Source organism: Sminthopsis crassicaudata, chromosome 4, assembly GCF_048593235.1.
Source record: "Sminthopsis crassicaudata isolate SCR6 chromosome 4, ASM4859323v1, whole genome shotgun sequence".
Taxonomy (NCBI): Eukaryota; Metazoa; Chordata; class Mammalia; order Dasyuromorphia; family Dasyuridae; genus Sminthopsis; species Sminthopsis crassicaudata.
In genome coordinates this window covers 35,139,992-35,161,829 of record NC_133620.1, presented here as the reverse complement: position 1 = coordinate 35,161,829, position 21,838 = coordinate 35,139,992, and the positions used below count along the sequence as shown (strand labels likewise).

General features: G+C 33.5%; 1 protein-coding gene across 3 annotated transcripts in view; it reads left to right on the top strand.

The window, feature by feature from the left end:
• The window catches only part of PKN2 (protein kinase N2), a 152,776-nt gene that overhangs the window by 112,857 nt on the left and 18,081 nt on the right, over nt 1-21,838 (top strand). For all 3 annotated transcript variants that reach the window (XM_074266308.1, XM_074266309.1, XM_074266310.1), the window contains 10 exons: nt 1,029-1,172; nt 1,480-1,555; nt 1,861-2,035; nt 2,278-2,404; nt 3,235-3,365; nt 3,466-3,541; nt 3,686-3,777; nt 18,348-18,524; nt 20,194-20,256; nt 21,237-21,313. In XM_074266308.1, the coding sequence (XP_074122409.1) occupies nt 1,029-1,172; nt 1,480-1,555; nt 1,861-2,035; nt 2,278-2,404; nt 3,235-3,365; nt 3,466-3,541; nt 3,686-3,777; nt 18,348-18,524; nt 20,194-20,256; nt 21,237-21,313 (1,138 nt within the window). The remainder of the gene's footprint in view (nt 1-1,028; nt 1,173-1,479; nt 1,556-1,860; nt 2,036-2,277; nt 2,405-3,234; nt 3,366-3,465; nt 3,542-3,685; nt 3,778-18,347; nt 18,525-20,193; nt 20,257-21,236; nt 21,314-21,838) is intronic.

Sequence of the window (21,838 nt, the reverse complement as noted above, 5' to 3'; positions counted from 1 at the left end):
ATAGATGAATTCATAAATATGACAACAGGTTTCCTATTGGCTTCTCCAACTACCTTAGATGTAAGCTTTGTATAATTGCCTTTTATCTTGCTCTCTAATTTTTTTGTCCTGTGTTACAAGACTTGTAAGCTGTAGAACTTGACTGTATTTGATTGTTACGTAACAGACACATGACTATCTGCCTTCTTAACCTGTGTGTGCAAAAAAAATGTTTTCATGTACTACCTAAAAAAGCAGCCTCCTAACAGGGAAAATATCCCCCTTCCTATCTACCTACTACCATCTATTCAACTCCAATTCCATTTTTGAATAACCATTAACTTCTTGACACATGGTTATATAAAAATACCTACCTCACAGAATTGTAAATACTAAATTAAATAATATGGGAAGAGCTTTGTAAAACCTTAAAGATTGTTATAAATACTAGTTATTATGATGGAAATCTAGGTGTTCTTTTCTTTTTCTGTTTTTTCTTTTCTTTTTCTATTTTGAGGTCTTTGCATATTTGTGTGTACATATGTGTATGTCCCTGATCCAGTTCTATTATACATTTCCCATATTTTTCCTGATCAAAATAGATTTTATGTAGTATAAGATAATAGCCTTCCAAATTAGGGGTTGAGGATTATGGACTTAAATAAGATATGTAGTTTCATAAATTGAAAATTACCATCAAGAATTTATTATTTACAGAGCCTAAAAGAAAAATATTTATCCATTTTTGTAGATAATTTGCAGAATTCTAAAAAGAAAATATTTACAAGAGCCTGGTACTTAAAATTGATTTGTACCTCTGATACATTTTATTATTGTTTGATCTAGTATAAACTAAATTTTCCTTTTAAATTAAGTAGAGATATACATAGCTTTGTTCATTTGTACATCTTCAAATGCTCTTTTGTTATAAACTTTGGTCTTTTGAATAGAAATATTTTAATTGTATAGTGTTTAATTCAAGTGTGTTCCAATGATGTATGTATGTTTTTTGTTTTTTTGTTCTTTTTTTTTTTTTTTAATTGTCTTAGTCACGTGAACTGGAAATTTCAGTTTATTGGCGTGATTGGCGATCTCTCTGTGCAGTAAAATTTCTAAGGTTAGAAGATTTTTTAGACAACCAGCGACATGGCATGTGTCTCTATCTGGAACCCCAGGGTACTTTATTTGCAGAGGTAATAAACTTGATTATTTCATTTTAAAAACATAAGCATAGATTTAAATCATATAAATAAAACATTGAAGAATTAAGTCATAATAGTAGAAAAGATAGTATCTAGTGCCTGATACTGGCTCAAGTGTTAGAGATTTGTTGTCCTATCTGGCTTTCCCACTGATTTTGACCTTACTTTTCCTATGCTGAACACATTCAACTAAAGGATCTCTAGGACCCCATAGAGTTCTCATAATAGAGGATTCCAGTAGATTTCGTAGATTGGTAATCATATAGACTTTAAACTTATTATACTTCCTTTATTACAGGTTACCTTTTTTAATCCAGTTATTGAAAGAAGACCAAAGCTTCAAAGACAAAAGAAAATTTTTTCAAAACAACAAGGTAATTATTTATTAAAGGAAAAGAAAGTTTTTATGTGATGAGATACTGAAGTACTTCATAATAAAAATCTAAATGGGATTCAAAAAAGTGAGAGCAAGACTTTTTCTATGTATATTGAAGCTATTTACAATTGATATGATGCAACTGCATCTAATAATGAATAGTTTAGAACTGCTAAAAAGGTGACAAATTCAGTTGGTTCCTCATAAATTATGAACACATGAATATGATTTTTTTTAATTACGGCTTTTGGTAATATGTAAAGAAATTATTGCACTCTGTCTTTTTATTCACAATATCCATAGGCAAAACATTTCTCAGAGCTCCTCAAATGAATATTAATATTGCCACTTGGGGAAGGTTGGTGAGAAGAGCAATTCCAACGGTAAATCATTCTGGCACCTTTAGTCCTCAGGCTCCTGGGCCTACAACAGTACCTGTGGTTGATGTGCGTATTCCAGAACTAACACCGCCAGCAAGGTATATATCTTGTATTTTTAAGCAGGGTTTAATAAAAACAGTAATTAGAGAATTTTTATATATGTTGATTACACTGAATTAGTTAAATTTCCTTTATTTAAACTTCCAGTAGGAATGTGAAGCTAATATTTCTGTATTCATTAAAAGAATCTCAAGCTGACAGTTTTTTAAAAATCTAAAGACATTTTAAAATGAGTGCTTTCAATTTACTACTTTTGGTAAATAATTTTTTCTTTTACAAGTGATCCTACAGTAACCAAATTGGACTTTGAACTTGAACCAGAAGCACCTCCAGCCCCACCACGTGCATCTTCTTTTGGAGAAATACATGAACCTTCAGAGTTAAGAGTTTTGGATGTACCAGGACAGGCAAGACAGTTTTAAAACCTTTATTTTGGCCAAGCAAATTAAAATTATAAATGTTCATAGAGGATTTATTGATAGTTTTATTTTTAGTTTTAATATTTTACTTTCCCAATTACATGTAAAACAATTTTTTTAGCATTTGTTATTAAAGTTTTTGAGTTCTAGATCCTCTCCTTTCCTCTCTATCCTCCAACCCGCAATATGAAGTTATGCAAAACACAGTGATATAATTTTAAACTGGTTTAAATAATGTATCTGCAAATAGATTATGTATATTTATTGTGTATGAAATTATCCCAATCATATTAGATGTAATAAGAGCCAGCATCTTAATCTTTAACATTTTTTGAAATTAACAATTTGGTGTTCAGATGACTAATGTCAGATGAAGATTGAGCCCAAAAGTTATCCATTTCTTTTATGTGTCTGAAGCATATCATATGAGTATGCATTTTCATTTTAGGCTGCATTAGTTGTTTTTTATTTCACCACCACTTCCTTCCCATTAGACTGTAAACCCCATAAGTTTGTTTATGTTGTCTTTTATACAAATTTATATATGTCTTGGAGAATTGCATATTACCCAACACACAATTGGTACCTAATAAGTGTTTATAGAATTAACCAGGTAACCATTCCTGTATGTGAACAAAATGTTAAGCTTGGTTAGATCACATGTACTTGATTATTTCAACCTCATTAGATTGCATTCATATTTTGTTTAGAAGACTATATTGCCTCTATAATTATTTAATTTTATTTTTAACCAGCTCTGATTGTATTCTTATACTTTTTGAAGGCTAATTGATTTTTTTTTCTCAATACTTCATTAGGATTCAGAAACAACTTTTAATTTTGAAAATGACAGAAATAATATTGCTTCAAAAAAACAAGCTGAATATGAGCCTCCTATCCCTCAATCAGGCCTAGAGTACAGAAGTGTTCAAGAACCTGAGGATAGAAGGTAATCTAAATGTATGATAATATGAAACTTCCTGAATAGATTTTTCATTTTAAGTTTATAATTTAGTCTAATAATTGTGTTGATAATTGCTTTTTTTCAGATCTCCACAGAGGTTTCAGTTTAGTCTTCAAGACTTTAGGTGTTGTGCTGTATTGGGTAGAGGGCATTTTGGAAAGGTATGCCTTTAAAGTTTTCTTAACTAATCCTAAAATTTAGGATTAGTTTTAATTTAGAAGCAGTCTCATCCTTTTTGGAAAAAAATAGGTGAAATACAAAGTGTAAGTAAATAATTTACTTTATATTTTTCTATATCATTGCAGGTGCTTTTGGCTGAATACAAAAATACAAATGAGATGTTTGCCATAAAAGCCTTAAAGAAAGGAGATATCGTTGCTCGGGATGAAGTAGACAGGTTAGTTTAAAGAAAGCAAACTAAAATTATTATTATTTTTTTTTTTTCTGAGACAATTGGGGCTAAGTGACTTGCCCAGGATCACATAGATAGGAAGTGATACATGTCTGAGGTTAGATTTGAACTCAGATCATCCTGACTTCAGGGCTCTATCCACTGTGCCATCTAGCTGCCCCAAACTAAAATTATTTAATGTTCATTTTTTTTTCTGATAGAAAATATTTTAAGGAATGAGGTATTTTATGTGCTTATGTGTAAGCCTTTTTCCAAACCTTCTGTAATATTTTCTTTCTGCATTTCTCGCTCTCTTTTTAGAAAAATTTAACTGGTTAATGAATTCAAACACATCATAATGAAATTCAGAAATAAACAATAGCTACAACTTACTTGTTCTTGATATTGAAAATGTTAGAGTAAGGAAATTCTCTAATTGTTGTGAAAAAGTTATAACTGATCCTTTAACAGCCTTCTCATCACATTTTTCTCAATGTCACTTAATTGATAGTCACACAATGATAGGCAGGTAGGCAAAGAGGAACCAGTATCTTTTAAAACAACAACAACAACAACAAAAATCTCACCTATTTCTAGTAATTCCCAGCTAGCAATCATCTTTTCTCTCTCTTCTCCTTCAAGGCTACAATTCTTGAGAAAGCCTCATAAATTCAGTGCCTTTATTCCTTTCTTCTCACTCATTGATAAATTGTCTATTATCTGACTTTTAGCCACATCATTTAATTGAAACAATTCTCTTCAGAATAAAAGTGGTGTATTAATTGCCAAATTGAATTTTCATTTCTCAGTCTTTATCTCTCATAACCTCTTTTGTGACTTTTGATGCTGTTTGTCATCCTTTTCTTTTGAATATTTTCTATGATACTACTCTCTGGTAGTTCTTTTTCTTACCATCCTTTTCTTTCTTTCTCCTTTGCTGAATTGTCACTGAGGTCAGACCAATAAACCATACTTTTTCCCTCAAGGTCTAATACTTTCTCCCATCCCTCAAATTATTTTGCATAGTGATCTCATCAGTTCTTATGGGTTCAATTTACCTCTGTACAAATGATTTCCAGAGTTCTATATCTATTCATAGCTCAAATCTTACATTGTTAACTGCCCCTTGAATATCTTAAATTAGATGTCCCCATAGATGTATCCAAATTAACATTATCTTTCTCCCTAGAATTCTTTTCTTCCAAACATCTTGTTTGGAAGAAACTCATTAATCAAAAATTTATTAACTTCTTTTTGATCAATTCAGAATTTTAGGGAATTTATTTTTTCTTGGATATTGTTTTATATCGCTTATTCCAAATTTTTTGTTTGTTCATTCTTCCAATTTACTTCTATGGCTTTAGGCTTATGTCAATCTTTGCTCACTTCATTGGGGACTGTCTGAGTTAAGCTTTTGTCCTTTTGGCACTGTTTGTTGCTTTTTTGGTGTATTGAGTGTGTTACTAGAATCCCACTAGCCTGCAAGTTTTCAATGCTCCCCAAAAAGCTCTGTATGTTCTTGGTCTAGATATAGGTCTACACAACCATCCTGCTGCAAGTTCTAGTAGTCTGTTGCTGGACTCAATCCCTTTGAATTAGCCAGGAAGTTCCATGGTTCAAAAAGACAGAACTGGTGGTTCCCTTTGGTCTAGGATTCCAGACATGACTATTCTGCTGCAGAATTCAGACTGAGCTGAAACTTGGGATCCACTAGAACCCCCCTCAGCTCCTGGGCTTAGCCACACAGCTGATCCTTCTTTTTTGGACTTATTCCTAGCTCATTTTACAATCTTAAGCCCAAAACCATCCCTCACCCTGGACCACCACCCCAGCCTTCCTTGGATCCATAGTCAAAACTGGGTAGGGAATGACAGCATTGCCAACTTGAAACCCATTATATAGGATCACAAGATCAGGCTGTTCTTTTGGGCATCTCTCCTTACCCTGGTTTAGTTTTCTTTCAGTTTCAAGGTGATAATCCCCTGGCCAGATCCGGTCCCAAGGTCCACAGACCACTTCTCTTCTTGTCTTCCTTTGCCAGCATGGGCTAGATAAGTGACACTGTGATTTTTCCTGGATTTCCCAATCAGGACTTAATGTGGTATGTTTGTGGAGAAGCTGGGTTGTGTCACTTCCTGATATTCTGCCATTTTGGCTATGCACATCTCTATGACTTTTGAGGGCAGGGTATGACCGTCCTCTCAGTTGATAAACATTAATTAAGCTTTGGGGATACAAAAAATGGCAAAAGACAGTCCCCAACCTCAAGGAGCTCCCAGTCTAATGGATCTTCTAATGGACTGAGTCATGTTTGTACTCTCATAACCTGTTTGGCCTACGTTCTCTTCCTTCCACACACATGCCTCCCTTACTCATACACCTGGACTGTTGCAGGTGGCCTTCTTGTCCCTTGCCTTCTCTCAAATCTCTGCCCACTCCATCCCCCACATATGCAGCTCCTAGAGTGACCTTCCCAGAGGGCAGGCCAGATTCCCCCATCCCCCTCAGTAAACTCTCAATTCTCCCTGTTCTTTTAAGGACAAGTAGCGTATGTTCTGCCATAAAAAGCTCTTCCCAACTTTGTAGTTTGTGTGCTTTGCTTCCCCTGCACATGGTCCAGTAGCCCTGGCTTCCAGGATGTTCTTCAAACAGAGCACTCCCAGCTTGTGACTCATCTTTGGCAGTGGCTGTTCTGGCCTCCTGCAAGACTCAGCTCAAACCTTACATTCTTCCCTTCATCCCTACAGGAAGGAAATTATTTTCTATATATACCATCTATGTCTGGTTACATTTTGCCTCTCATATGAGAATGTGAGTTCATTGAAGCAAGAGCCCTGTTTTTGCCTTTCTTTTTATTCTCATGGCTTGGCCTCTTGCCTGGCTACAAAATAGATACTTAATTTTTTGAAGTGTTTGGCATTGGGGTGTAAGAAAAGGTGGTTAGACATGAGTTTGAACTCTTAAGTTCACATCCTCACTCCAATTTTCATTAGCTGTGTGCCTTTGACAAAGTCATTTAAAACATCTCAAACTCAGCCTTCTCATGTATAAAATGGAATTAGCATTACTTATCTATAGTTGTGAGAAAATTGTAAAGTAATATGTAAATGTAAGCAGCTGCCATTCTTCATTCTAGATAAGAATTCATATAACATAAAATACAAAATTATTATAGATCCTTTAAAAGAATGATTTAAAGGATAAAAGTAATATCAGTGTGATTATTGTTGATATCAATTAATATGAATTATCCACTTTTGTAGAAGCAGCAAATGGTTTGTTAAACCCCAACAGTGTAGTAGAAAATATGTTTGGTTTAACTCTTTATACTTTCTACTTTTGAGAATGATCTTTCTTATAGATTCATATCCATTTTTCTGTAATATTCTTTTCCTGAATTTTTATTTTCTTAAAATATTCTAATTATGTTTTATTTTTAAGAGCTCATTAAATGTAAATCAGTATTATGTATATTTATATTATACATATATATAAATTGCAGTGGCTGTATGGGAAAAGATATTGATAGGCAATTTGGTTTAGTGGACAGAGGACTGACCTCAGACTATGTAAAAATCTGGGTTCAAACCCATCTTTGAAATAGACTGATTCTGAGATAAGTTTCTTAATCTTTCAGTGCCCCAAACAACTGTCTAAGAATAGTTAGTGATCTATTATGGCTGAAGAAATTTCCTCGTTGGGGGTTCCCTATCAGTTAATTACATATATAAAGCTCCTACTGTGTACCAGGCACTGAGCTTATAGCCACTCCCTTAAAGTTTACAATTTAATAAAGGGGACAACAAGCGAATGCATGTGTACGAAGCAATCTACATAGAGAACAGAGCAGAAAGTAAATTAGCAAGAGGGCAGGCTGTAGGGTTAAAAAGAAAGGCTTCCTGTGCAGCATGGAATGTTAGTTGAGACTTGAAGGAAGCCAGAGAGGTCAGTACTTGGAGTGGAGGAGGCCAGAAAAAAGCCTGGAGCCAATAAATGAAGTGGCAGGTTTTTGGAACTTCCTGGCAGCTAGTGTCACTGGATCAAAAAATATTTGGTAGGGAATAAAGTGAAAGAAGACAGGAAAGATAAAAGGGGGCTAGGTGATAGTTTTCTGAATGCCAAACAGAGACGATAGGGAGCCACTGGAACTGATTGAGTAGGAGGGGCTGATATGATTTTACCCTTTAGAAAAATCACTTTAGTGGCTGAGTGGAGTGTGTTTTGGAATGAGAGCCTAGAGACAGGCAGATCTATTAGCAGATATTGGAGCAATCAAGGTGTGCAAGAGGATGTGCACCAGCTTGGGGTAGAGTCAGGAGAGAAGAGGGAGTATTCAAGAGATGTTGCAAAAGTGAAATTTGCAGACCATATAGATATGGTAGGTGAGATTGGTGTGGCCCTCTGCTTAATACCAATGAAATTACAGATCCAGACTCCCAGAATAAGGAGATATGCTAAACATAAACAGCAGGAGAGAGGGACTTAGTTCATTCATTGTAAAACAAGTAGCAATATCACTTAAGATAAGAAATGTTGAGTCATGAGATCATCCTTCTAATATTTGGAAGAAATATGTATTTCATTAGAGCAATATCTGTTAATGTTCATGGGTTGCTGTATGGTACATAGAAACTGGTCTTCTAGCTTCAAATTCTGTTTTCCCCTGCTCTTTCTCTAGATGGAGAGAGTACAGAGAAGACCATGTGTGTGTGTGTGTGTGTGTGTGTGTGTGTGTGTGTCTGTGTAACAAACAAGGGAGAAGTCATTTGACTTTTCTGATACTGTTTTACAATATTTAAAAATACTAAATGATACCTTGTCAGCCTCTACCTTATACAGAATTGCTAAATTAAGAGAATGTTGTATGTTTTAAAAAAAAATCTTTTAATGCAAAATACCATACCATTTTCAATATGCTGAGGGAGTAATAAGAGCTTAAAATGGGTTTATCTGTGGTCCAAGTTGAATTAGATTAGATCCACTTAAATTTTTTTTGTTCCTTTTCACTTCTTTTCTTTTTCCTGCTACCTGAAATCACACAGAAATTTTTATGTGTATTTCCAGGATTCACTGGAGAACCAAATTCCTTGTATGGCAGTGAGCAATTTGATAAGTCATCCAGTTAAATTCTCCCATCATATTGCTTGCCTCTTTATTTGTAGTGTGGAGGCATAATAGATTTGGCTAATCTCCAGAATAGGACCTACTGGAGTTCTGGGACACCAAGTAGTGTCTGTCTGTCTGATTCCTTCTTTCCCTTCCCCCTCAGATTGCAGATCTGCAGTGGCAAAGGACATTTTCTCATCTAGAGTTCCTAGTAGCCAAGAAAATCATTAGTTCAATCCAAAAAAGAAATTGGAATGTTAATCATTTGATATAGTAAAGGCAAATCTTTTTCTGGAAAAAAAAAATTTGACTTGATTCCAGAAAAAGTTAAAGATCTTACATTATAAAATGATATTAAGAAAAACTAGTGCTGACTTCTTCAGTAATCCTTTTTTTTTTTTTTAAATACTTTTCAATTACATATAGTGTATTATGCAAGCCAGTTCTTTGTAGGATACACTTTTTAATTAAGAGAAAAATATTATTCATAATTCAATAAAAAGGAAAATAAGAGATTGAACTTCAACACAGAGCATAGGCTGTTATTCTCCGTAATGGAGAGAAATTCAGAATCCGAAAATATCTTTGATAATCATCTATTTTCAGTTTTATCTGTTTCCTTATACCACTTAGAACATAAGCAGCTAAGTGGTACAGTGGTAGAATACCAGACCTGGAGTCAGGAAGACTCATCTTTCTGAGTTCAAATCTGGCCTCACACACTTATTACCCGTGTGAACTCAGACAAATCACTTTATCCTGTCTGCCTCAGTCCTCCTCTGTAAGTTGAACTAGAGAAGCAAATGGTAAACCACTCCAGTATCTCTACCAAGAAAACCCCAAATGGGGTTATGAAGACTCAGACATGGCTAAAAACAATAACGTGTGTGTGTGTGTGTGTGTGTGTGTGTGTGTGTGTGTGTGTGTGTGTGTGTGTGTGTGAATGAATGTATGCATATATACACAGAAGAATATATGATTCAAATGTTTTGGTATAATTAAAAGGAAAGCCCATTAATGTCTGGTACCAGTGTTAATTCAGTGAATGTTTCAGTACTTACAGTATACCTGGTGCTGTGTTTGGTACCAGAGGGAGGTCCAAAAAGAATATGACATAGTCCCATCAGTCTCCAGCTAGCTGAGGAGATAGCATAGTCGTGCATGAAATCAAGAAATGGTAGGGAGCAAGTTTTGGGGGGGAGAGGAGCACAGGTGGTCCTTGGATCTTGTGTTACCTGACACAGACTTTCCCATGAGATGATGAGACTTGCCCTATATAGGGTATAAAGTAGCTGCCACTTTAGTGTGGTGTGGAAGACAAAGAGAAGAAAGATAAGGTAGCTTGGTTGATATTCATCTCATTAGGTCCTAAGTTAGCAGAAAGGGGGAAAGGAGAGGAAAGTTGTGTAAAGTTAGATGTCAATAAAAACCAAAAAATAAAAAGGAAAATAATGATTCCCCTGGATAGCAGTACCCCTCACGTAAAGGTTGGAGAAATCTCAGAAGAAAGATCTAGTTCTTTATGATATAAAGTAGCAGGAATCAACTACCTATATGTAATTCAGAGTTCCCTTGAATCTTAGTGTCTATTCTCTTCTAGAAGAGCCAGACTTTGAATATATGGAATGATTGAGATGGTAGAGAGGTCATTGCTAAAGGAGAAAAAAAATGCTCTCAATTTCTTCGAGGACTTCCACCAGCTTTGATAGCTCCTAATTATGCATATTAGTCTCTTAATTGGAAATACCTTTGATGTAGGGTAAGGGAGAGTGCCAGGGGTCAGGAAAAATTCATAGACAAGTGAAATTATATAGAATAAAATAATGCAAAATAAACTAATTCAATGTAAGTCACTAGCAGCAAAATAAGTAATATACATGATGAGAATTTGGAATAAAACTACTTCAAGGTTTGGAGGATTAAAGATAAGGACTTAAAAAAAAGAAAAAATTTGTGCTAGACCTCAAAAAACAAGAAGAGAAGCCCAATGACAATGTAGTTGAGAATTAACATGGCCTTTGAAGATGAGTTACCCAAGCTAAAGTAGAATATTGAGAAATGGTGAAAAATTAGATCAAGTGGGGACAAATCTTATTGTTGATTAATTCCATTCTATTTTTGATTGATGTTTAAAAGTTGCTGATTAGAAAAATATTAATGATTATAAAATAAGCTTATGAGGATCAATCTGAGCTTTTCCTCTAATATATATGTTCCCAAATTTTCTAGGTGAATAGTTACTAAGCATTTCTTAAGCACTTTCTCTGTTCTAGGCACTGGGTGGTGCATTGCTGAGGATATAAAGAAAGACAAAGTTAGGTTATTTGCCTTCAAGAAGTTCTTTCTAATAGGATATATATATATATATATATATATATATATATATATATATATATATATATATATATATATATATATATATATATATATATATATATATACATATATATATATATATACACACACACACACACACACACACACAGACCCTGTAAATTGAAGATAATCTCAGAAAGGGGGAGTGGTGAGGCCACATGGACTTCATCTTCTGCCTAAGGTGGGATTTGAGTCAACTATTAAAAGATTCCAGGTGAAGTGAGAGGAGAGCACATTTGGAGCATGAGGGATAGCCACAGCAGAGGCAGAGTTAGGAGCATCACTTGATTAGAGTGCTTAGAGGAGAAGAAAACGCAGAAAAAATGGAAAGCAGGAAAAAATAAGTTGCAAAGAACTTTAAATTCCAGAGCATTTCTCACATTAGATTTTAGAAATAATAGGGAGCCACTGGAGCCAATGATCTTATGTTGAGCAGCAAAACCGCCGCATTATTTGACAGTAGGCTTTTGTTTCAAATCATGTGAAAATTTTTAGGTGATTATAAATAACATTTAATTATTTAATTTATTAATTTAATTTGATTTTTTAAATCATTAATTAATTAATTAAAATAAGCCACAGTTTTAGATCTTTACATTAGAATAAAATACTTTGTTCAATCAGTCACATTTCCTAAGGAAGCATTACCTATCTCTTCCCATAATCTGGATTGGCTGAAATTTTTTTTTTAATTATTTTACTAAATGTATTAGCATTTTCGTAGAAATTCCTTAGGATTCTAGATCTGAAACTAGAAAAACTTTAGGGGTCAGTTATCCTTGATCTTGATTGGGCTATGAATCTCATTTTAACATTTTCTTTACAATTTCCTAATATTAGGTTTCTGTTAATATTTTTTTAGAATGAAGGCACACAAAAGCCTAAAGCTTTAAAAAACAAACTAACTTCCAGATTTTGTGTTCATAATTAAAAACAGATTGTAATATGTGCAGGGTAGGAATTCATCTGTAGTGTGAAACTATTAAATGGAGTCTAGAGCATAGTTCATAATAGCTACATTTACTGTCACTGTTTAAAATTGAACAGGTGTCTTATATTATCTAGATGATGACTATAATAATATAGCATTTAAAAGACCATGATGCTTTGAACACAGCAGGTAGACTTTTAAACATTGTTATAATTATATTTAATTTTTAAAAACTTATTAGCCATGAGATCCAGATTCTTGTGTAAATACATCTTTACAATTATTTTCATTTTCCAAAAAGGGTTCATGTTAAGATTCAAAACATCATAGAGTGAGATTAAGGATGATGGGCCTACATCTTGCTACACTGTAATTTGCCGTTTTAAATTCCAGAGTGCTTTGAAAAATCTAAAGTAAACCCATTTTAGCATCAACTCTTGCTTTTTTATGTAGTTTAAAAGGAAAGAATGCTCACCTACTTTCTAGTAAGAAACAGGTATTTTATATTCTGGTTACACAGTTACTGTAGAATTGTAAAGGCCATATTTTGATCAGGAAGTCAAATAAGTGTCATTTTGAACTGATTTTGTTATGGTTTAATAGAAAAATACAAATTTGTTCCTACATTCAAATACATCAGCAGTTATATGTTTTATATAAAAATAAGATTTTGTTTAGTTAAAATAACTTTGGGATTCTGTTCAAATTCAGCAAATTACTATAGTTTGTGTCAGTTTTTCATTTAAGCTTAATTTCAAATTCTTGATTTTATCTCTTTTTACTTAAAGTTTTATTTCGAGTCTATCCCAGTTAGCTTTGCTTCCCAATCCCAACCATCTTAAATGTATGTTGGCAATCACAGGTAAGAAGTAAATCAAAATAGTCCTGTCTTGACTGCTGGATAAAACAGCAAATATGTTAATACTACTGTGTAAAGAAGTAAATAGTATGATTGTATGCTAAATACAACATTAATTTACTAGGTATAAGATTGTCAAATATAAATTTATTTCTAGATTCTTAAGAGTTAATATTCTATAAACTTCTTGTTTTGAGTATTTATATCTTGTATATTTTATTAATTTGTTTTGCTCCATAGAAAGAAATCATTAACACTCTAGGTAATCAACCATGTGTAAATTAAGATGTCATATCTTTATATATACACATTTAGTATGAATCTTCTAAGTGCTTGTTCCAGTCAGATGTTTAGTGCCCTTCTCTAAGCTTTCTATTTCTGTATCAGAGTCATTGTTTTCAGTTGGGGAAAGTATAAGCATTATTACTGTGCATTCTCCTGCAATATCTGTCACCCTTATAGAGCACAGGATTATAGGGTTAGTTTCAGATTAATTCAGGGATTATTTAGTGTAGCTTCATTTATGATGAGGAAACTGAGGCTTAAAGAGAGGTCTTAAGATCCATGGTCCCACAAGTATTTAAATTTTAGAGGCAGAATTTGAATTCCGTGTCTATTCTATTCTACCCCCAATATACGCCTTCAAAAATTCTATTAAAGTCTCAGGATTAACATTTACTTTGAGGACCCAGCCTTCTAAATTAAGATCTTTACAAAACACCATTTGTGGCTGATACTTTATTGCAACCATTTCTCATTACTTTCCATTACTAATTAGAAATCAATTTTACCATAATACTTGTTTAATTTTGTTTAATCAAAAGTAATAATCGTAGACTCAGTAGAAGAATCCTATGAAAAATGTGACCAAATTATCCAAAGCAAAATATTTATACCTAGATGTCAGTGACTTAAATATAAAGGGGAACACTAAGGATAGCAGCATAAAATAGAATTTGGGATTCGGAAATGGGGGGGAAAAACCCAGAGATTTGTAAATTATTCAGATATTTCACACCTATGTAGCCTGATATTCTCTTCACAAAGTAGAGGCTAATTGCGGCAGGTTATGAACAACATCACAAAAAATGAAACTGACATTTAACAGACAGGAAATTATTTCTCTGGGAGTCATTTCCTGTCTGCTAGTGATATGGAAGTTACTAGCTGTGGGATTATGTTTAGTCTAACTAGGTAGAACAAAGGTCAGAATGAACTAGAAGAAAGGATAAAAAGTAGAATATATAACCTGCAGTTACAGCAATTTAATGCATTCTGTCTAAACTAGGTCTTGAGTGAAAAATGGCTAAAAATAAAGGCATTGACTCTTATCATCATTTCATAAAGAAATCTCACCAATAGAATCACCAGAAGATCCTAGAAAGTGCTTCAGCCAGGAAAAATAATCACCTCTTTGCCAAATGAAGATTCCACAGCAGCCAAAGGCAATACTGTCTATCCAGAACATTGAGGGTGGAGGACAACAAGAGACCAAATATTATATTCTCAGAACTGCAGTGGGATTTATTCTGATCATTCTCAAGAACATTTATAGATAACAGAAGTACCACATTTATATTCAAAGTATATCATTTTTATATAAGGTCATAGAAATGGCACTAAAGACTAAGGGATCTGTAGCTAGATGTAGACATAGAAGAATTTTGTACGGAGTTGAAGTGAAGGAATAAATGAATGAAGCATTAAAAGGACTTGTTTTCTGCAAAGCACTATTCTAAGTGTTGGGGATATAAATAGAAAATTAAGGTAGTCCCAGCTCATATTCTTAATAAGAGAAACAACACATAGGGAAGGTCATTGGTTTTTAATTCTCTTGGGCATTAATTAACTAAAATAGCTAGAAGAAGGGAGACATAAAAAGAATGGAAAAAAATCAAGGATACTATTTTAAGAAAATAAAAATCTGAAGATATTAATAATAGCTTGCTTGACCTAGCATATATTCTATCACATTCATATGCTATAACCTGTTTAGCCTTTTCCCAATTGATGGCACCTTTCAGTTTTCAATTCTTTGCCTTCACCAAAAAAAAAAAAAAAAAAGCTGCTGTGAATATTTGTACCTACTGGTCCCTGCAACAACTCCATTAGGTAGGTACTTAGATTACAGATAAGGAGGTAAGGGAATTGAAGTTTAAAAAAGCTAAATGATTTAACCTTAGTCACATAGTTAGTGAGTCGAAGGCTTCACCTGATTCCAAGTCCAATATTGTTTGTTCTAGTTTTTCTCAGTAGTCTGATCTCTTCCCATAAGTTCAATTATCTTTGTGCAGATGACTCCCAAACCCCTATGTCCAGCCCTAATATCTGTTCTTAAGTCTGGTTTTACACTATCAACTGTTGGTGGATAGAGGAGATATCATGTCCCATAGCCAACTCAAAATCAAAATGTCTCCAACAGAACTCATTATACTTAATCCCAGACACATCCTTTTTCCAAACTTATTTTGAAAATAATGATATCCTCAGAGAAGGAGAAATAGGATTTATAGATGCAATAGCAACTTTGTTGTGATGTAAAATGGAGGCAAAGAACTGGAAACTGAAGGAACCCCATAATTGGGAAATAGCTGAACAGGTTATGGCATATGAATGTGAGAGAACATGAAAGGGCTATATGAAATAATGAAGTCAAAGAGAAATCTGGGAATATTTTTATGAACTGATACAGAGTGAAAGGTACAGAATCAAGAGGATAACTTATACAATAATTATAATTAATAATATAAAGAATCTAACAATCTGATCAATATAATATTCATCCATGATTTCACAGGACTCAGGGATGACATGCACTATCCACCTCTTGATAGGTGATAAACTCAGGGAGCAAAAAGTACACATATACACACACATACACACACACACACACACACACACACACACACACACACACACACACACACACTTTTTGGTTTATTCATATTGTTAAAAGGGGGAAAAGCTGTCATCCTTCCACTTGTTGAATTTGTCACCTCAAGCTTCTCTCCTCTAAGCAGCCCTCCGAGATTTAATCAGATGCCCAGTTACATCAAATCTGTTTCACTATATTTTGCATGCAATTCATAATCTGTACTCAAATAGCTACTACTACCCTTGTTCAGACTTTTATCACCTCTTATTAAAACTATTACAATAACCTCATTATTGGTTCCCTACAAGTTTTCCCCTTTCGCTATTGTCTTTCTTTGCCAAATTAGTATTCTTAAGTTACAGATCTGACCATATTACTAATTTACTCAAAAATTTTAAATGCTTCTTTATTACCTCTAGGATAAATTATAAATTGGAATTATTTATTATTAGAATTTAATTCCCACCATAATCTGACTGCATTTACCAACGTAGGCTTATTTTGTATTATTCTGACATGCTATAAAAGCTTTATAAGAAGATTTTTTTTAAAAATCACACAAAATAATTAAATATGAATTAATAGTAAACTGTATTGATAGGAGTGTCCACATAGTAATTTCTGTCAGAGACTCTTCACATTTCATGAAGGAAAGAAGCATTATTCTGCCTGCATATATCATCAGCTCCCTATGGAAATTATTCAGAGGAAAACTTATTCTCTCTTTAAAAATATTTATTCCCCAATTACATGTAAAACCCATTCAAAAATTTTTTTTTAAGTTTTGAGTTCCAAGTTACATCCTCTTTCCTTTCCTTCTCCTCCTCTGAAATGGAAAATAATCTGATAGAGGTTATACATGGGCAATCACATAAAATATATTTCCATATTAATTATTTTGTGCAAGAAAACTTAAAAAAAAAAAGAAAGAGAAAAAATAGTATGTTTTATTTTGTATTGAGCCACCATCAGTTCTTTCTCTGGAGACAGATAGCATTTTTCATTATGAGTTCTTTGGGATTGTCTTGGATCATTATGTTCCTCAAATAGCTGGCATTCAGTTGTTCATCATAAAATATTGCTGTTATTGTTAAGTACAATGTCCTCCTGTCTGCTCACTTCACTCTGCATCAGTTCACGTAAATCTTTCCAGGTTTTTCTTAAATCATCCTGCTCATCATTTTTTATAGCTCAGTAGTATTCCATTACATTCATATTCCACAAATTGTTTAGCCATTCCTCAGTTAATAAGTAATGCCAAACCTACTGTAATGGATGTGGGTATTTCACTTGCCAGCCCATACCAGGATGCTTCCTGTGAAACTACTTTTTGCAATGTGGCATCTTTGACTTCACATAAAAGTGTGAATAGGAGCACAAATTCTATTGGCCTATTGTCAGGCTCTTCCTTCTCACTTCAAAACTTTTTGTCATCCTTCTATACTCTTACCTTCTTCCCTCTAGTTTCTGAAAAAAGGTAGCCCTTACCAAGGTCAACTTTTATTATTTTCTCCAGCAGACTCCTCATCCAATAATCTCTTTAATCTTTAGCCTCTCCATACTTAACTGGTTCCTTCCCTACCATTACCACCAGACCCACCCAAAGGCTCCTCCTTCCTTAGCCTTCATTTATACCTTGCCATCTCTACAATATGCTGTTCTTTTCTTCGGCCAAGTTCATTATATCCTTATAATTCCCATGGATTTAATTTTCATCTTTATATAGAGACTCATAGCTACATATTGAACCTTAATCTCTTCCCTGATCTTTAGTTCCATATCAGCAATGATTTATGCCTATTGGATGTTTCAAGCTGAATATTTCAGAGGCATCTCAAACTTATCTTGTCTTAAATAAAACTTAGCATCTTTGTTGTCAATCCCACCCATCTTCTAAACTTAGCTATTTATGTCAAAAAAGCTACACCACTTTTCTGATATCCCAAATTCATAACTTTGATATTATTCTCTCCTCTCTCCATGTCCAATTGTTGCCAAGTTTTGTTGCTTACACCACTAAATATCTGTTGCATTTTATCACTTCTTTCTACTCACAAAATCTTCTATCAGGCTATTATCACCCAGATTATACAAAAGTTTCTCTCCCTCAATCTTCTCCCAGCTCTGAAATTCAGTTGGCCTCCTGTTTCTCTGAAATAAGTTCTAAACACTTGACCTTTAAAGCTCTTCCAAATTTATTCCAGCCTATCTTTTTATTCTGCACGTAGTTGGGTTTTTACAGTTGTTTGTATGACTTCCTCTTTAGATTGAGAGCTGCATGTGGGTAAGAACTTACCTTTTCATTCTATTACCAACACTGTGCACTGTGTCATTCTCATAATAAGTGCTAATTTACTGGCAGATTGCTATTTATCAGTTGTAATTTAAATGTCCGATGACTGAATTGCCATTTCAATGTCCTTTTGCAGCCTCATGTGTGAAAAACGAATTTTTGAAACTGTGAATAGTGTAAGGCATCCCTTTTTGGTGAACCTTTTTGCTTGTTTCCAAACCAAAGAGCATGTTTGCTTCGTAATGGAATATGCTGCCGGTGGGGACCTAATGATGCACATTCATACTGATGTCTTTTCTGAACCAAGAGCTGTGTAAGTATGCTTATATACTTTTTGTGCCTTTTATAAGTATTTTTCTTCCAAAACCATGAACATTAAACTATGATTTCTTTCTGAAGGTTAGGTCTGTTTCGTTATTAATAAAGTTCTCTAGATGTTCTCTTTCTATTTTATCTAAGTTTATATTGCACTGTCCAGGTACTCCTTATTCTGTTATTCATGGTAATAAGAAAGTTCTAGCAGGAATTAGCCCAAATAACAAATGACATTTCTGAGTGACTTTGCTTACTGATTTAAGTATCTCAAACAAATCAACCTTACTGGGTTTCATTTCCACTTACCTAATGAAAAACATGCTGATTTGTAGTCATGAGATCTAAGTTTGAAGTCTGAATCTGAAATCTGTTGTGACCCTGCACAAATCACTTATTTGATGTTTACCACCCATCTCTGATCTCTTGATTTTTTCTCCCCATTTTCTGTCACCATTAAAGGTCTCAATATCCTCTAAACTTTTACCATGATTAGTCATCTGTAATTCTGTTTTCTAGTAGAAGTGCTGATGGCAATGACAAAGTAACAGTCCTTAATTGGAATTTAGCTGTGGACTGTAGAAAAGAAACATCACAGGCCCTATACTTTGAGGGAGCTAATAGTAACTTTGTTACGAAGACAAATGTGTACTTTTGAAATTGAGAAAAACATAAAGGATAAAAGTATTAAATTGATTAGTCCTAAACTGTTGAAGTTGCATGTTATAGTTTATTGAGTAGTTGACTTGAAAGTCAAAAGGAAATGGTTCAAATCTCCCTTCAGACACAGTAATCATTATGATGCTTTAAGGTTTACAAAGTGTCTCAAATATTAATTTCCTTTGACCTTCACAACTACCCTGGGACATAAGTACTTCTCTTATCTGCATTTTATAGACAAGGAATGGAGGTGAAGGGACTTGGCCAGGATCCCAGCTAGTAAGTGTCTGAGGTCACATTTTCTTAGAGATACTGTAGTGGTTTGCCATTTCCTTCTCCAGTTTATTTTTACAGATGAGGAAACCGAGGCAAATGGGGCAAAGTGACTTGGCCAGGGTCACACAGATGTCTAAGTGTCTAAGGCTGAATTTGAACTGAGTCTTCCTGACTTCAAGCTCTGCACTTTATTTACTGTACCACCTAGCTGCCATTCTGTATAATCTTGATCATGCTACACCATAAGCTTCATGAAGCTAATATCTCCTTTTACATTGCTCCAAACTTCTAGCACAGTGCTGTGCACACAAATAGTTAATATTTAGTCATTGAATATAAAATAATTTGATTACATAGAACCAGAAAAAAATCAAGATATTTTTAAAATCACATTAGGCAAAGTCTTTCTAATATCTCAAAATGGTAAGTTAATAAAGAGATAATGGCCAGTTAAAATCTCTTCAGACGCTTTAGTTTTAACTGTCTTCTGGAGTTTGCTCTATTTTCTTGAACTTCTGTCAATACATTTAAAGCTTTGTCAAGTAGCTATACAAAATCTAGTCTGAATATAAAGTATATATAAACGCATTTTGAAAATTCTCCAGTCTTTCTACCAATTAACTGCTTTTGACTGAAAGCTAAAAGATTTGGTATCTTCAAAGCAGAAGGTTATAAATCAAAAGCAAAAATCAATAAAATGTATTAAATCTGTTTTGCTTTAATTCTTTAAACAGATTTTATGCTGCATGTGTAGTTCTTGGATTACAATATTTACATGAACACAAAATTGTTTATAGGTAAGTAAATCTTATACACTGATGATGGGTTTGGACAAGAAATAGACTTCTCATATTTTTTATGTGATTTATTTAAAAAATGTGTTGGATTCTTTCAAACAGCTAATAGACACTTCAAAATAAGAACAGCAAGTTTTCTTTGGAAATAATTTTTTTTCCTCTTTTCTTCTCACTGATTTAAAGATCTCAGGATACTTCAGATTATTTTGGCACAAATATAGGTTGTGCTTGATTTTTCCTGCTTGCTTTATAAGGAATTAAAGTAAACTAAACTATACTAATAGGTATAGAAAAGCCAATAAAAATTATGGCCTAACTCCACAAACTAAAAATTTCATTACTTTCAAATAAATTTATAATTCAAATGAAGTGCCAAAAAGAACCAAAAAGGTTCCTAAGTAGAGAATCTAGATGTAGGTAAAAATTAGTATATTATTAGCATCGATAAAATAATTGTGGTAATGTCCTTGTAATGCTTATATTCTCTCAGTAAGATTAAAGATGCTCTCTATAACTTATTTTAGATTACTTATTAACTTGGCAAATCCTTCCTTCTTTCCTGTATAGTGGCAAAATTAAACTTTGCTCAGGTCAAAGTCACAAATTCTAAATGAATGAAGGCAGAATTTGTTGAGGTTTTATGGCATTGAGGTTTCTTCTTTTAACTATATTTTCTTAAGTGATAAAACACTCCTTTGGGTATGCTCCTTTTTTCCTACCATAACAGAAAGAACCGAATGCTCATTTATCAAATTTGCAAGTAAAGCAATAAGTATTGCCAAAAGGAGATGGGGAAAACAAAAATCAAAATTAGCAATAGAGGATTTAAATCCCAAATCAGAACTTGGAAAACCTATACTTGGTAAAGAGGATATTTGGCCATTTATTGCTGAAGGAATTTATTTTTTAAACCAGGTTATATATTCATTTCATTACATTAATTTTAATTTCTTTTCCATTTCTTTTTTTTCCCCACATAGAGATTTGAAGTTAGATAACTTGTTGCTAGATACAGAGGGCTTTGTGAAAATTGCTGATTTTGGTCTTTGCAAAGAAGGTAATTTACTTTTATTGAAGTTATTTTTCAAAGCCTCGTTGTTCCTTTGTATTTTGGTAGTTTCCCAATGTTGCTTGTTGAAGGGAAGGTACGTTTCAAGTGCTTTTTTTTTTTTTCTCTATTAAGGTTGTCTATATTTTAATTATCATATTATTATGAATTTCACAGAAGTTCAAAGATGAAAGGGACTTAAAGGGTCATCTGATCTATTCCTCCACATTTGAGTAGTGGAAGATTTGGAAAGAGATTGAATGACTTGCTCAGTATCATAGGACCACTTCTCTGGAATACAGGTTTCTTTCTCCCATTTCAGTATTCCCTCTGCTTCATTATGATTCCTTAATGTCTCACATTGACATCATTAAACATTTGAATTTTCCTGGATATCATCATGGAAGAATATACATATATCATAATTGTCTTTATAGAAAAGTACCAGTAAGCTACTAATTGATCCTGTCCCTGTTAAGCATTGTACAAAAAGAATTGTGAAGGCTCAGTATCTTACTTTAGGATACTTAAAAG